The following is a 14776-nucleotide window of genomic DNA, read 5'->3' as shown; positions in this document are numbered from 1 at the left end:
GTGAGACGAGCCTTTTGATCTGTGAAATTATTTGATGCTATAAGATGCTATTCTTTACATAATAACAAGAATGTAAATTTTTCCAGTGTTTAAAGACATTTGAATTCAACTCTGTACATCTTTGTGGCTTTCCATGCTCCCTAGTGTTGTATATGGTGGCAGCGTGCAGTGCCATCCCCATCAGTGACCTGCTGGACCGAGCCTCTCAGCGCTCTGACACACTGCACTCCCTCAGCACAACACTGACCCAGGAGCTGGTCAGTACCTGCTTTTGTGTTTGCACTGTCTGAGGGTCTAAGCCTTCCCACACAGACATGTTTAACCACCTGTTAAAGCCCTATTCAGCTGTGCTCATTGCTTCCTGATTGACAAGGCTCTGAATTTGCATGCGGGTCCTTGGGAACCCTGTTATACTTGCATGAAAGTCTGCAAGCACAGTGGGAGTAATATACTACATGAGACAAAAGAAAAGAATTAGCTGTGAATTTTCTAGGATGTACGATCTGGTTTTAATTTTTTTTACATGTTTAACCTTCCATCACAGTAAAACGTGTATTTGCCAGGTAAGCAGTTAATTGTGAATATAATAATCATCATCTGTCTCTTCCAGGACTCTCATTTCCCTCCTATTGGCCGCATGATCATGCCCCGCCCCTCAATGTGCCACACCTCCTCTCTGCAGACACCAATTGACAAGGAGCAAGCTCTTCAAGTATCAGTAAGTGACCGTATGTATGTCAGTTCTTCATTTCTTCCTTGTTTTTTGCTTTCAGTTTTCTCAGTGTTTTCATCAAGTTACCTGTACAGTCTTCTCTTTGCCTCTTTTATCTCCCTTTTTATTGTTGTCTCTGTCACTGTCATACATCAAATAACATCTCCTATCCAGTAGGAGTCAGATCATTTGATCAGAGCAATGTTTCTGATTATTATACTTCCTTAAAAGACAAAGCAAATCCAACAAATTAAACATTGTGAAATCAGTCGAGACTTGACTGAAGTTTCTATGAACACAAACAAACATTAAGGAGCTATCCACCATAATTTTCAAAATCCAAGAAACTGGCAGCCAAACAATTGGATTACAAATCTGAGAGATCAAAATGATGTGGGTGTGCGTCAGATGGCAACTGAACCTAACCCAAACAGCACTTTGAAAGCGTCTTGCAAAAATTTATTTATTTGATTTCAGAATAACAACATAAAAATAAATGAGCATTCATTGGGTGGATATGAATTGAAAATGAGTTAACAAGTAGAAAGACATTTTAATTTCATTGTGACATTAACTTTAAGAAATGTGTAATATTACCTCTGACCACTTGGAATTACAACATATTTGGAAGACAGGTTGTTGCCACACTAATATCTGCACATACCAGAGATGTCTTTGAGCTAGAGTCCAAGTCAAGTCTCAAGTCTCTCGTGGTTTTAATGAATGTTGCATCACCTGCTGCGTTCAAACCAGGCTGCTTACTGTATAGCTATAAAGGATTCTGCAACTGTAACCTGTTTTTCACTTACAGAGCACAACCATGTAATGTGCACACACAGACTCGAGTCCAAGTCTCAAACTCAAGTCCCCATCTCTGGCACAGACTATTGCAATTCAACACAACAGTTCTGTAATTCTCACTTTAGATATTTTCTCTTGGATTCTGACCTCATCTCCCTTCAGCTTATGGAATTATCTAATCATCATCTGTTTGACTCTTCACCAGGAGTCAGACCTGCTGTCATTGGCTCGCTCCCTGCTCCAAGCCTGGGTAGACCCCCTGGTAGTCCTGTCCACCTCCGCTAACACCCTGCCTCACCCTGCCCAAAGCAACATATCTAACAAAATCCAGGAGCTGCAGCAGCACTCCAAGAACCTGGGAGACGGCCTGGATATCCTATCTGGCAAGGTGTGCCAGCATGGGAAGAAAACCCCTCAGACACATTTTGTTTTGCTTTGCACCCATTTAAAATGTTAATATAAACTGTGTTTTAACAGCTTTCCTCCCTCTCACTTCCTCTGCCTCCTTTCTCCCTCAGATGGGCCCAGCGGCTCAGACCATCTCCTTACTGCCCTACAGAGGAGGCAATGACATCGGCCAGGACAAGATTTCCAAATTGACCAACTTCCATTTCCTGTTGTCCTGCTTCCGCCGGGACTCGCACAAGATTGACAGCTTCCTGAAAGTCCTCCGCTGTCGGGCGGCTAAATTGCTACCTGAGATGTGCTGAAGAGTGAGGCAGCCAGCTTGAGGGATGATTTTTTTCCCAAACTTGCCGTCCAAATAGTTTAACACAAACTACAAATCTCATATTTGCGCTAATATTCCTCTTGCTTTCAGAAGGTGGCGATAAGGAGCAGTTACATGGCACGCACAAAAATCTTTTCATCATCTTTTGTTTGAAGTGACACATTTTAGACATCACAGCGCAAGAACATTAACATCATCGATCCTATTCTCAATTTGAATGTATATTTGCCAAGATATAATGTCAAACACATGGTATTATTACCCTTATTGATTTTGTTGGAAGTTTTGCCCTTGTACATTCACCAAAGGGTTTACTTCTTAAACAGCTTCCTTACTGACTTAAAGTCAGTGGTTAAACAAGTAGGTAGGGGAGCAGCACATTGAACCTAGGAGTTTATACTGTGGTCCAGTCTTACTAATGGGTCACAGGAGGACAAAGCACGGTTTATACACTTCCCCATATGTTTCCAGCTGGTCTGGCAAAATTAACTGACCACATTGTGGTCACAAACTGAGGTAAATCTGTAAGTTATTTCTCCTGTGACACTTCCTTGTCCTTTATACCCTCAAAGCCAAGCTGCCAAAAGAGCTTTGCAGTGGTAGGCAGGGTGTTATTAAGTCATTCTTCACACTGGAAGGCAAGGCTTCTGTAGAATATCCCTTTCTCTTACTAACTAAGCTTGTCTCATGAAAAACTGCAGCATTTTTCATTTTAGATTTAATGACACTTTCTTGAAAGCTTTTTGCATGTGATGTCCAGCAATTAAAACATTTCTTCAAAATCTCTATATCAATAAAAATCTCTTGCACAGTTAACATCTCTGTGTCAGTTTTCTATTTGAGCACCAATTAGAGGCAGCGTTTTTTTTAATGATGTCATCATGTAGACTTCTCACAAAGTATTTTACAGTATTTTTAAACTACAAAATAAAAAAACACTTAGGCCTAAGTATTTTCAGAAAGAATATAAATATTTAAATATTGCCCACGGTGCCGTCAACGCCGTGACTTCACCGCCCAACAAGACACAGTGACATCAGCGCCTCCGTTGAAGGGACAGTTCACCTTTATCCTGTAGCTCAAGACAGCAGAAAGGCCAGTAACAAAAGAAAAATACGGGACTGGATCAGCCAGAAGGGAAGAAAAGGGCTTCAGCAACCACCTCTCATCGATTCTTAACACAGCTTCCTTCAGTTGGAGCAACAAACAAGAGGAATCACGGGACACCCCTCCTCTCACCCGGTTTCTCAACAACGGCAACAGCAGCCTATATTATCCAAGGCAAATGAAACCGGGACATCAGTGGCCCCCCATCATCCCGCTTCAGTATTCAAACCAGCCAGCATTAACAGGGGAACCTGACACTGCCAGCTCCCCTGCCTGCTTTTCAATAACTAGTAGGCCTACTTGTGCATCTTTCACCGGAGAGGCTCAGCAATGTCCGCATTGTAATATTATAAATGAGATAGTTGCCACACTTTAGTAAAACAGTTAGGCTGTAGTAAGTAACGTAACGGCTGGAGTGCAGAGCAGGAGGCCGGCGACTGGATAGCAGGACTGGAGTATCAGTCTAGCCGTCTAGCTCTAGAGCAAGGTCTAACAGAAAAGAGACCAGTCTCTTGTGGGCCATTTTGAAAATTGATCAAAGTCATTCTGACATAAGTTCATCTAATGTTTTTATCATTTAAAATAAGCTGTAATATATTTTTTAATTGTGTTATTTTTTTATTTATATCTATATTTACATTAAGGGAAGCCTTAAGATAAGTTATGCAATTGTTTAGAGAGAAAGATATTTATAGTTTTGGTTTAAGAAGTAAAATGCTAGATTAGTATGTTTGGGGTAAGACGCCCCCCTCACCTTGCCTCTTTATGGTTGATCGTTTGTAAGTTAGATGTTATTCAATGGAATGCCCCTTTTGCCAACTGGCAACTTCACTGTCAGAAAGTCTGAGGTAAAATCCTGAGGTTACATATGCTCACATTGCTAGTGCGCACGTTGTGTGCAGCAGCTGCGGACACAACATGCCTCGACAAAAACACCTTGATAAACATGTTCTGGTATTTTTAAGATCGCTCAAGGTAACCAGTTGTTTCATATTAGCCCATACAAAATGTTGCCTGGATGTTGACGTGCTTCATCAGTACGTGACTGGATGACTTGCAGTTAACATGTAGACCTGGGAGTAGATGTTAGTTATTGCTCAGGTGAGTTCGAATCCAGCTTGAGCGATTTTGTAAAAAGTCCATTTTCTTTTTTCGTATGTGGCTCTATGTAGTGCTCACTTATACAATCATGATCGCCGCAGTAGATTAAAGATGCGATTTGAAACTCGCCCGGAATATGTTTGTGAATGTGTGACGAATCTGAGGATGGAGTCCTGCTGCTGCTGCGCACAACATGCGCACGCGTAACCAGGTCGTTTGGAAACCAGTAGGACTACAACACCGGCCCAGCTCTCTCCAACCACATGAAGACAACACGATTAGACAAGTGGCCACATCTGTTTAATCTCTCTGAAAATGTCTCAGATATCAGATGACTCATGTAGAACATGATGTTACATCAATTATTGCCTATTAAAAACAGGTGTGCTCACGTTTACCTGAGGAAGACCATCTGTGGTTGAAACACTGTATCAGTCGTGTGCACATGAAATTTATTTACGTTACGTTACGTTACAGAAGAAAGCAGGAGTAGTTTTGAAGCATTATACAGTGTGTATGTACTGACCTCAGACCTGCGTTCACAGTCGCAGTTGATTCTTGGATGGATGTTGGCTCTATCTGAAAGCCATGCCTGCTGAGCTGCAGCCTGATGCTGCTCTCATCAGAGTCAGGTGGAGGCGTGGCAGCGGTAGGAAAACGTTTGGAAATGTAACGGAGTAAAAGTAAATATGTTCTCTACAAATAAGAGTAAAACGCTGCACAAAAACAACTTTGTCGGTACAGTTTTTTTTATTTACACAAAAAGTGACTTCTGTAGGCCTACATGTAAGGGAGGAACTGGCCACTAACCAGATCTGCCAAGGAACTATAAAATGGAGGCAAAATGGAGAAAGAGAAAGAAACAGGGACGAGAAAAAGACAAACAAATCGGTGGCAAAACCAGATAGGCCTAGATGGCTCACGGAAAGATTAGTGGAAGCAAACTCCTCATGATGGGTGAGACGAGCCTCATGATCTATGAAATTACTTATTTGTGTGAGATCTATGCTGTTCTTTACACTAAAATTTTTTAACAATGTTAAAAGCTTTCTAATAAATAAAATATTGGGTATGCAAACATCTGTAGGCCTACATCTGTGTTTAATCCAATGTGATAAGTGTTGCTGCTCAAATCAGAGATTTTAAATTTGGCCCACTGGAGCTAGACTAACAATATTGATAAAGGAATAGCCTACTTATCCGCTGGTAAGTAACTTAGGCTAACAAGAAATTGTACTAAAAAAAATGTTTGAAGTCATTGAGAAACAGTGTTTGTCCTCCACAGAGCTCAGTACATAATTTTAATTAATAACCAAATTTAAGGGATCCTTATCACAATGTTTATTAATGTTATCATTGTTATGTGTTTATGGAAAACAAATCTTGACCAATATTTTGATATATATCAAACACCAGGTAGACCTATCTGTTGCTAAGTGGTGGTGATTTCTCTGTTTTATCTAACAAAATTCATTCATCAATCATCAGCCATTCATTAAACCTTTTAGAAAACATACATTATGTTTGAAAGTGATGCTGTATTGATATCAGCTCAGAAATCTGTTACACCTGCTGGTTAGGACAAGCGAACCTATTTTGCTATCAAGGCATGTGTTAACATTTAATAAAAGGAAAAGGAGTGCTAGTGTTGCTGAACCACAGGAGCATTAACACTCATCTCTACAGCTCTGGCTGCTTTGGGTGGGCTGTTGCTGATATGGCTTTGTGAAGCCCAGTGCTGCGCTGTGTGTGACATTTGGCTTTACAAATACGGTAGACCTGACTGAAATGACAAAAGAAATCAATTCTGTGTTGTCTCCCTAGTGTTGTATATGGTGGCAGCGTGCAGTGCCATCCCCATCAGTGACCTGCTCGACCGAGCCTCTCAGCGCTCTGACACACTGCACTCCCTCAGCACAACACTGACCCAGGAGCTGGTCAGTACCTGCTTTTGTGTTTAAAAAAAAAAAAGCAGTTTATTGTTAATATAATAATCATCATCTATCTCTCCCAGGGCTCTCGTTTCCTTCCTTTAGGCCGCATGATCATGCCCCGCCCATCAAAGTGCCACACTTCCTCTCTGCAGACACCTAATCACAAGTGGCAAGTTCTTAAATTATCAGTAAGTGACTATATCTCTTTTTAGTCCTCATAACTTACATTTATCTCAGTGATTTCCTCATAATGAGCTATCTCAGCTTTCACCCAAATAACTGAAGTGAACATTTTAAAAGGGGATACAAATAACCATCATGTTTTTCGTAATCCAAGCAATTTGCCGCCAAACAATTGGATTGCCAATCTGAAAGGTCTAAATGATAAATATTCGTCTTGTACGGCAACTGACCTTGTTGCAATTAAACAGCACTTTGAAAGCATCTTGCAAAAATGTATTTATTTGATTTCAGAATAACAACATTCAGAAATAAATGAGCATTTATTGGGTGGAAATGACTTGAAAAGGTATCTAGGCTGCAAATGGAAAGGCATTTTCATTTCATTGTGACATTAACAAAGACACGTGAAATTCTTACTGACCTCTTCAGGCTATCACTTAAAATGACAACATCTTTGGAAGACAGGTTGTTGCCACACTTAACATCTGCCCAGACTATTGCAGTTCAGCACAACCGTTCAGTAAAGTGCTCACATCAGATATTTTCTGCATTTTGATCTCTTGTGTCCCTTTAAGGTACAGGCTGGATTTATATATTTCAACTTTTTGTATTCTCATCATCTGTTTGACTCTTCACCAGGAGTCAGACCTGCTGTCATTGGCTCGCTCCCTGCTCCAAGCCTGGGTAGACCCCCTGGTAGTCCTGTCCACCTCCGCTAACACCCTGCCTCACCCTGCCCAAAGCAACATATCTAACAAAATCCAGGAGCTGCAGCAGCACTCCAAGAACCTGGGAGACGGCCTGGATATCCTATCTGGCAAGGTGTGCCAGCATGGGAAGAAAACCCCTCAGACACATTTTGTTTTGCTTTGCACCCATTTAAAATGTTAATATAAACTGTGTTTTAACAGCTTTCCTCCCTCTCACTTCCTCTGCCTCCTTTCTCCCTCAGATGGGTCCAGCGGCTCAGACCATCTCCTTACTGCCCTACAGAGGAGGCAATGACATCGGCCAGGACAAGATTTCCAAATTGACCAACTTCCATTTCCTGTTGTCCTGCTTCCGCCGGGATTCGCACAAGATTGACAGCTTCCTGAAAGTCCTCCGCTGTCGGGCGGCTAAATTGCTACCTGAGATGTGCTGAAGAGTGAGGCAGCCAGCTTGACTCTGAGGGGAGATTTTTGACAAAGGAAAATATTCCCTAAAACAGCTTTATACATTCCAGGTAGGTGGGGGAGCAGCACAATGAACCTAAAGCTCATACACTTCCCCGTATGTTTCCAGCTGGACCATATTGTGGTGACAAACTGAGGTAAATCTGTGAGTTACTTCTCCTGTGACACTTCCTTGTCCTTGACACCCTCAAAGCCAAGCTGCCAAAGGAGCTTTGTGGAAAGCAGGTTGTGACATGAAATCCCTCCACCAGCATCTCTTCAAGTAATTTGTCACACTGGGATGCAAGACTTCAATGGAGATGTGTGATGACAAACTGCAGCATTTGCACTTTAGATTTAAAGACACCCCTTGACAGCATTTTGATATAAAATCTGTACATCAATAAAAGAGTATCTCTTGCACAGCAAAATTCTCAGTGTCAGCTTTCTTTTTTTAGAAAGTAAGCTTGCAAGACCGTCTTTCCAAGAAAAACAATATCAGGTGTTACAGCAAATCCCCCAAAACATTTGTTTACATTCGAATGATAATGTCCTCTAGTGGTCGTAGGAATTGTGACACGAGCAAAGGAGGAAGTCGTGTGATGTTATAGATCAAAGGATCTGATGTTGACGCTGAAGTCTGATGTTTTCCCTAACCCTGACTAATTCATGCCAATTGCCGGGTTATTGTCGTTATTGTGTATTGAACGTAAGCTCCTCTTTTCACCATTCAATGTGAATTTATCTGAGAATATTCTTAAATAAGGAAATCTATTCTGTGATTTTTAAAATCCCGTATGCAGCACCGCAAAGTGTCGTGAATCGGCTCAAAGACAGACACTTAAGATTTAGTCATACACTTCATTTAAATTAGGACTGAGATGCTTGATAATTAACTTTTTTTACTCTTAAGTCAGTTCTTAAGCAGTGTTCTTATGAGTGAGTCTGAGAAGCTTGATAAATACGGGCCCAGGATTGCAAAATCTGTCTTGTCTTTTTAAAATCACTTTTAAAATCCCACTTTTTTGTTGCTTTTTGGTATTCTTCATTTATGTTTTATAACATTTTAATTAATTTTACTCTTTGTGTTTTGTTTTTCTGGCTTTTAGTTTATTTTATTCTCTTTGTGTTTGTTTACTTATGTGTTCTGTTTTTAATGTAAAGCCCTTAAACGATTTTGAAAGGTGTTAAAATTAGTTTATTATTATTATTAAGTAAAGGATCTGAATACTGCCACCAACACTGGAGGATACAGGTAGCATTTGGGCTACCTTGCACCAACGTAAGCTGGAAACGTCTCCGCCGCCTCTGTGTCTCAGACCACAATTTCTGTAATCCAAGGCTCAAAAAAAAAGAGAGAGTAAACTCCAACAACCTCTCAGTCGTAGACATAATCAACAAAATAATTAGACACTAATTATTTTGTTGATTAATTATTAGAGGCTTGGCCCCTGTGGCAGATATCAACACTAGTTCCTCCATATTTGGCACCGACCAAAATCCCCGTAACCATCTCATCTTACTGGTCAGCTTGGAAGAGTTTCTGCTTCACGACCAGTAACCTTGCCATCATGTGATTTTGATATTGCAACGAAACCTGTTATGTTACCGATTCCCATTTTGTTGACAGCCATCAAAACACATAGCGTCAAAGTTTATCTCAGCGGCATTAGCTATTCTAAACTTCTAACCGGCAACACAGGCCTGGCCTCCTGCCTTCCACAGATAACTTCACTTCTTAGAGGACTTCTTTGTCAAGAGTCAGCTCAAAGTACTCACTGCCTTACTCTTATGGCAGACTTGTTGTCAGTCTGCGTCCACACCATCTGCTTCCGATACAGCATCCTGCATGTTGCTTGAACTTTAGAAGCTATGTTCATGCTTGCTGTCTAATCCATTCAGACTATCTTCATGCCCACTGTGACTGCATCATGGATAGTTTTAGTTTAATTTATGTTTGTGTATTTGTTGGTGTGACTGCAATGAATACAAGTTAACACAAGATTTTTGTAATAAACCTATTTATCGATCCTTAGTGAAAACGTTTGTGCATCTTATACTACACAGACATGTGTTTACCATAATTATACAATTTGTAAGCATACAGCCAATAATTCCACGAGGTAGACTTAAAACACAAAGACATTTTACGTAGCACTCAGTAAAAAGCCCAAAGTCAAAATGATTCACACTCAATGAAATGATACGCTGAATGAGGACAACTTCCCTCCAGGTGCCAATTGATTTTATTAGAATGCAAACAGTAAAAGGACAGTCCTGGATGATTAACAGCTTTCTTGTTTGCTGCTAAACCATACCTTGGATGTTTTGGTACAAACCAAGCAATCTCAGGGTATGAAAACTGAAACCCAAACGAAGTGCCTTGAACCTGCATTCTTTCAAATGGCCAGCAGGGGGAGACTCCACTGGTTGCAAAAAGAAGTCCCAATGTATTGGACTTAATGGCAAAATTATCCAACTTCTCACTTGATTTATTATCTCAGTAAACACTTTTCTAATGAATATGGTCTCCATCACTAGTTTCAAGTCTTCTTCATTACAGCATGATGTTTATTTAGTAAATTATTGTCCTATTTAGAGGGAAAATTACGATAAAGCAGGGGATGCTTTAGTGCGTGGCCATCTTGTGATTGACAAGTCGCTATTGTGACAATCTGTTAATCAGGATAGAGGCAACTCATATCCACTTCGCTGTGTAAGTTGACCAGCGGCGTTAAAAAAACTTTTTAGGAGTCCGCTGTTCATTTTTCCGATCAGTACATTTTGTTTTAAACCTATTTTTCGCTAGCCAAACTTAGCACCTTGCTAACCAAGCTATCTAGCGCCACCCTCTCATCCAAATATGGTCACGTCCGGTGTCTGCTTCCAAAAAACCAAGATAGGGACAGCCTAAACGCCAAACTCAAGGTTATAAAACGGTGGTCCACAAACCAATGGATAACGTCACGGTGGCTATGTCCACTTCCTTCATACAGTCTATGATGAAAAAAAGTTACAATGTTTAAGTAAAACTAGACTTTGAGAAACGTGTTGTCTGTATTTGTCACACTTGTATTTACAGCCATTTTTCCAGGTGTTTTCCGGATGAAGTGTGTCCTAACTGTATTTTTAAATGTTTAACATTTCTTCATTTACTTAGTTCTGTTAAAACTAAAACACTTTCACATTTAAAGGGCTCATTCAATTTAGAGCTGAAATCCACGTCTGAGATGGGATCCAGATTATTCAGAATGCTGGCATCAACTTGATCCAGATCTCTGTCTTAAATGTTGAAAAACCCAAATCCCGCATTTTGTCATGGTTAAAGGTAGAATTGGATTACCAAATCTGAAGCAAAACCTTCAGGATCAGAAATAACTTAAGCAGACTTGCTGTCAGTCTGCATCTACACAATCTGTTCCTGATACAGCATTTTTATTTAAATATGTCTGCATTCAAATCATCACCATCCAATGGTTGATGGGTTCTGAGATTGCTAATTTGACAGTAAACAATGCACAGAAGAGGAAGTCTTGGCCTAGATATCTGTTATCCGGATATGCTCCGACACAGGAAGCCCTGAAACATTGGCCATTGCCCCCACAAGATCGTCAGAGGGAGCTGAATTCAAGTCGCCATGTCATTATAAAACAGTGAGTGAACAACTGTTTTTATTCATCCAATGCAATTAAGATCTGGGAGAAACATTTTCCACCCCGCCCCTCCTCCACACACACACACACACACACACACACACACACACACACACACAGACAATCATCAACCTGTGACTGCATCCTGTTGCATCCATTCAAACCTCCTTGACCATGTTTCTCATTATGAAGTGGACAAAACAAGTTCCAATCAGCACACGCTCACCCTACTGCATAATCAAAAAGTTGAAGCCAAGGAACTATAAAATGGGGGCAAAATGGAGAAAGAGAAAGAAACAGCAGCGAGAAAAAGAGGAGAGATGGCACACAGAAAAACCAGCGGAAGCAAACTCCTCATGACGGGTGAGACGAGCTTGGCCTTGAAATTATTTGCAATTATTTGTGTGAGATCTATAAAATGCTATTCTTTACTCTAAAATAACAAGTAATGTATATTCTCTTTTTTTTTTCCTACAATGTTAAAAGCTTTCAAGTAGATGAAGAATTGGGTGTACACCTGTGTTTAATCTAATGTGATAAGTGTTGCTGCTCAAATCCGAGCTTTTTATTAACATTCATCAGTCATTCATTAAATATTTCAGAAAACATACAATGTCTTGAAGATGGTATAAAAGTGAAAATATGATGCTGTATTGATATCAGCTCAGAAATCTGTTACACCTGCTGGTTAGGACAAGTGAGCCTATTTTGCTATCAAGGCATGTGTTAACATTTAATAAAAGGAAAAGGAGTGCTAGTGTTGCTGAACCACAGGAGCATTAACACTCATCTCTACAGCTCTGGCTGCTTTGGGTGGGCTGTTGCTGATATGGCTTTGTGAAGCCCAGTGCTGCGCTGTGTGTGACATTTGGCTTTACAAATACGGTAGACCTGACTGAAATGACTAAAGAAAACAACTCTGTACATCTTTGTGGCTTTCCATGCTCCCTAGTGTTGTATATGGTGGCAGCGTGCAGTGCCATCCCCATCAGTGACCTGCTGGACCGAGCCTCTCAGCGCTCTGACACACTGCACTCCCTCAGCACAACACTGACCCAGGAGCTGGTCAGTACCTGCTTTTGTGTTTGCACTGTCTGAGGGTCTAAGCCTTCCCACACAGACATGTTTAACCACCTGTTAAAGCCCTATTCAGCTGTGCTCATTGCTTCCTGATTGCCAAGGCTCTGAATTTGCATGCGGGTCCTTGGGAACCCTGTTATACTTGCATGAAAGTCTGCAAGCACAGTGGGAATAATATACTACATGAGACAAAAGAAAGCAATGGCTGTGAATTTTCTAGGATGTACGATCTGGTTTTAATTTTTTTTACATGTTTAACCTTCCATCACAGTAAAACGTGTATTTGCCAGGTAAGCAGTTAATTGTGAATATAATAATCATCATCTGTCTCTTCCAGGACTCTCATTTCCCTCCTATAGGCCGCATGATCATGCCCCGCCCCTCAATGTGCCACACCTCCTCTCTGCAGACACCAATTGACAAGGAGCAAGCTCTTCAAGTATCAGTAAGTGACCGTATGTATGTCAGTTCTTCATTTCTTCCTTGTTTTTTGCTTTCAATTTTCTCAGTGTTTTCATCAAGTTACCTGTACAGTCTTCTCTTTGCCTCTTTTATCTCCCTTTTTATTGTTGTCTCTGTCACTGTCATACATCAAATAACATCTCCTATCCAGCAGGAGTCAGACAAGTTGACCAGTCCAATGTTTTTGATTATCATATTTCCTTAGTAGACAAGCATCAAATCATTGAGTTTCTATGAAAACAAACAAACATTAATGAGCTATCTCATCTTTCACCCAAATAACTAAAGCAAAGCATCTTTATAAAATGTACCAGATTTCAGAATGACAACATGTTTGTTTTGGCATTTATTGGGTGGATATGAGTTGAAAATTAGCAAACAAGTGGAAAGGCATTTTGATTTCATTGTGACATTAACTTTAAGAAATGCATAATACTTACTGACCTCTGCAGGCCATCACTTGGAATTACAAACTGTCTACAGCCAAGAAACGGTTTTGTTCTCTATAGCTAATTTCTCCCTTTATAACAACTTTGCAAGGGGCAGATTTATATGTAACTCACCAGTTTAAATTATATTAAGGCTTAAAGCCAGAGGCATCCACATTGATCTTCACAACAGCTCCTCAGAAACCTATCTGTCACGTCACAGACACTGTGTCCACACAACCGTTCAGTAAAGTGCTCACATCAGATATTTTCTGCATTTTTATCTCTTGTGTCCCTTTAAGGTACAGGCTGGATTTATATATTTCAACTTTTTGTATTCTCATCATCTGTTTGACTCTTCACCAGGAGTCAGACCTGCTGTCATTGGCTCGCTCCCTGCTCCAAGCCTGGGTAGACCCCCTGGTAGTCCTGTCCACCTCCGCTAACACCCTGCCTCACCCTGCCCAAAGCAACATATCTAACAAAATCCAGGAGCTGCAGCAGCACTCCAAGAACCTGGGAGACGGCCTGGATATCCTATCTGGCAAGGTGTGCCAGCATGGGAAGAAAACCCCTCAGACACATTTTGTTTTGCTTTGCACCCATTTAAAATGTTAATATAAACTGTGTTTTAACAGCTTTCCTCCCTCTCACTTCCTCTGCCTCCTTTCTCCCTCAGATGGGTCCAGCGGCTCAGACCATCTCCTTACTGCCCTACAGAGGAGGCAATGACATCGGCCAGGACAAGATTTCCAAATTGACCAACTTCCATTTCCTGTTGTCCTGCTTCCGCCGGGACTCGCACAAGATTGACAGCTTCCTGAAAGTCCTCCGCTGTCGGGCGGCTAAATTGCTACCTGAGATGTGCTGAAGAGTGAGGCAGCCAGCTTGACTCTGAGGGGAGATCTTTCTCACAAACTGCTAAGTAGTTTTGCATTATGAGCTTTTAGATAGAAAAGGAGCGGTTACATGGCGTGCACAGGAAATCTTTAGTTTGAAGTGACCCGAATTTCATTGTCAATATGTAGATGCTAAGATATAATATGAAATGAAATGTTTTATCCCTTATTGATTTTGTTTTAAAAAATCCCTTATACATTTGCAAAAATGTTTTCATTTTTAAACAGCTTCCTTACTGACTTAAAGTCAATGGTTAAAACAGGTAGGTAGGGGAGCAGCACAGTGAACCTAGGAGTTTATACTGTGGTCCAGTCTTGCTAATGGGTCACAGGAGGACAAAGCACGGTTTATACACTTCACCATGTTTCCAGCTGGTCTGGGCTTTATACCTTCAAAGCGCTTTGCAGTGAAATATATATGAAATCCTCCACCACACTGGGATGCAAGGCTTCAATGGAGAATATCTTTCTCTTCCTAACTAATGCTTGTATAATGACCACATATGTATATCAATAAAAATGATTTCTTGCA

General features: G+C 40.7%; 3 protein-coding genes and 1 long non-coding RNA gene across 10 annotated transcripts in view; 3 read left to right on the top strand and 1 right to left on the bottom strand.

The window, feature by feature from the left end:
* Positions 1-4996, bottom strand: part of LOC119882536 — a 19292-nt gene extending 14296 nt beyond the window's left edge. Inside the window, exon 1 of the long non-coding RNA XR_005440517.1 lies at positions 4978-4996. This is a non-coding gene — a long non-coding RNA (uncharacterized LOC119882536). The remainder of the gene's footprint in view (positions 1-4977) is intronic.
* LOC119882467 (prolactin-like) overlaps positions 1-14776 on the top strand; it is a 17701-nt gene extending 2925 nt beyond the window's left edge. For 2 of the 4 annotated variants that reach the window (XM_038692511.1, XM_038692517.1), the window contains 4 exons: positions 145-257; positions 611-718; positions 1719-1901; positions 2032-3059. In XM_038692511.1, the coding sequence (XP_038548439.1) occupies positions 145-257; positions 611-718; positions 1719-1901; positions 2032-2223 (596 nt within the window). In that variant the 3' untranslated portion in view covers positions 2224-3059. Of the gene's footprint in view, positions 1-144; positions 258-610; positions 719-1718; positions 1902-2031; positions 3060-7720; positions 8154-14224 lie in introns of those variants that run through there. The other 2 variants (XM_038692530.1, XM_038692524.1) reach the window with 2 other exon arrangements.
* On the top strand, positions 4978-8153 carry LOC119882507 (prolactin-like). Of its 4 annotated transcripts, none has more exons than XM_038692562.1 (6): positions 5016-5100; positions 5230-5408; positions 6276-6388; positions 6466-6573; positions 7208-7390; positions 7521-8153. In XM_038692562.1, exons 2-6 carry the CDS (start codon positions 5366-5368, stop codon positions 7710-7712), a joined length of 639 nt encoding a protein of 212 aa, XP_038548490.1. In that variant the 5' UTR covers positions 5016-5100; positions 5230-5365; the 3' UTR covers positions 7713-8153. The 4 variants fall into 4 exon arrangements, with proteins under 4 accessions (XP_038548477.1, XP_038548497.1, XP_038548490.1 ...); XM_038692555.1 differs by having other exon boundaries at positions 5034-5134; XM_038692549.1 differs by lacking the exon at positions 5230-5408 and having other exon boundaries at positions 4978-5100.
* LOC119882495 (prolactin) lies at positions 11639-14244 on the top strand. The gene is made up of 5 exons (XM_038692540.1): positions 11639-11738; positions 12328-12440; positions 12793-12900; positions 13712-13894; positions 14025-14244. The coding sequence occupies exons 1-5, from the start codon at positions 11654-11656 to the stop codon at positions 14214-14216; spliced, it is 681 nt and encodes a 226-aa protein (XP_038548468.1). The 5' UTR covers positions 11639-11653; the 3' UTR covers positions 14217-14244.

The sequence above is a fragment of the Micropterus salmoides genome, unplaced genomic scaffold (genome assembly GCF_014851395.1).
Source record: "Micropterus salmoides isolate LMB-PRFRI ecotype aquatic unplaced genomic scaffold, ASM1485139v1 Ms_hic_scaffold_10, whole genome shotgun sequence".
Taxonomy (NCBI): domain Eukaryota; kingdom Metazoa; phylum Chordata; class Actinopteri; order Centrarchiformes; family Centrarchidae; genus Micropterus; species Micropterus salmoides.
This window is presented reverse-complemented; position numbering and strand designations above follow the sequence as displayed.

What these genes read in the sequence shown, in the direction of transcription:
- LOC119882507 (XM_038692549.1), top strand. Translation starts at nt 5,040, where the DNA reads ATGCCTGCTGAGCTGCAGCCTGATGCTGCTCTCATCAGAGTCAGGTGG. An exon ending in CAACACTGACCCAGGAGCTG is followed by an intron (nt 6,389 to 6,465) that starts GTCAGTACCTGC and finishes TATCTCTCCCAG; the next exon opens with GGCTCTCGTTTCCTTCCTTT. An exon ending in GGCAAGTTCTTAAATTATCA is followed by an intron (nt 6,574 to 7,207) that starts GTAAGTGACTAT and finishes ACTCTTCACCAG; the next exon opens with GAGTCAGACCTGCTGTCATT.
- LOC119882495 (XM_038692540.1), top strand. Translation starts at nt 11,654, where the DNA reads ATGGAGAAAGAGAAAGAAACAGCAGCGAGAAAAAGAGGAGAGATGGCA. An exon ending in AGCAAGCTCTTCAAGTATCA is followed by an intron (nt 12,901 to 13,711) that starts GTAAGTGACCGT and finishes ACTCTTCACCAG; the next exon opens with GAGTCAGACCTGCTGTCATT. An exon ending in TGGATATCCTATCTGGCAAG is followed by an intron (nt 13,895 to 14,024) that starts GTGTGCCAGCAT and finishes TTTCTCCCTCAG; the next exon opens with ATGGGTCCAGCGGCTCAGAC.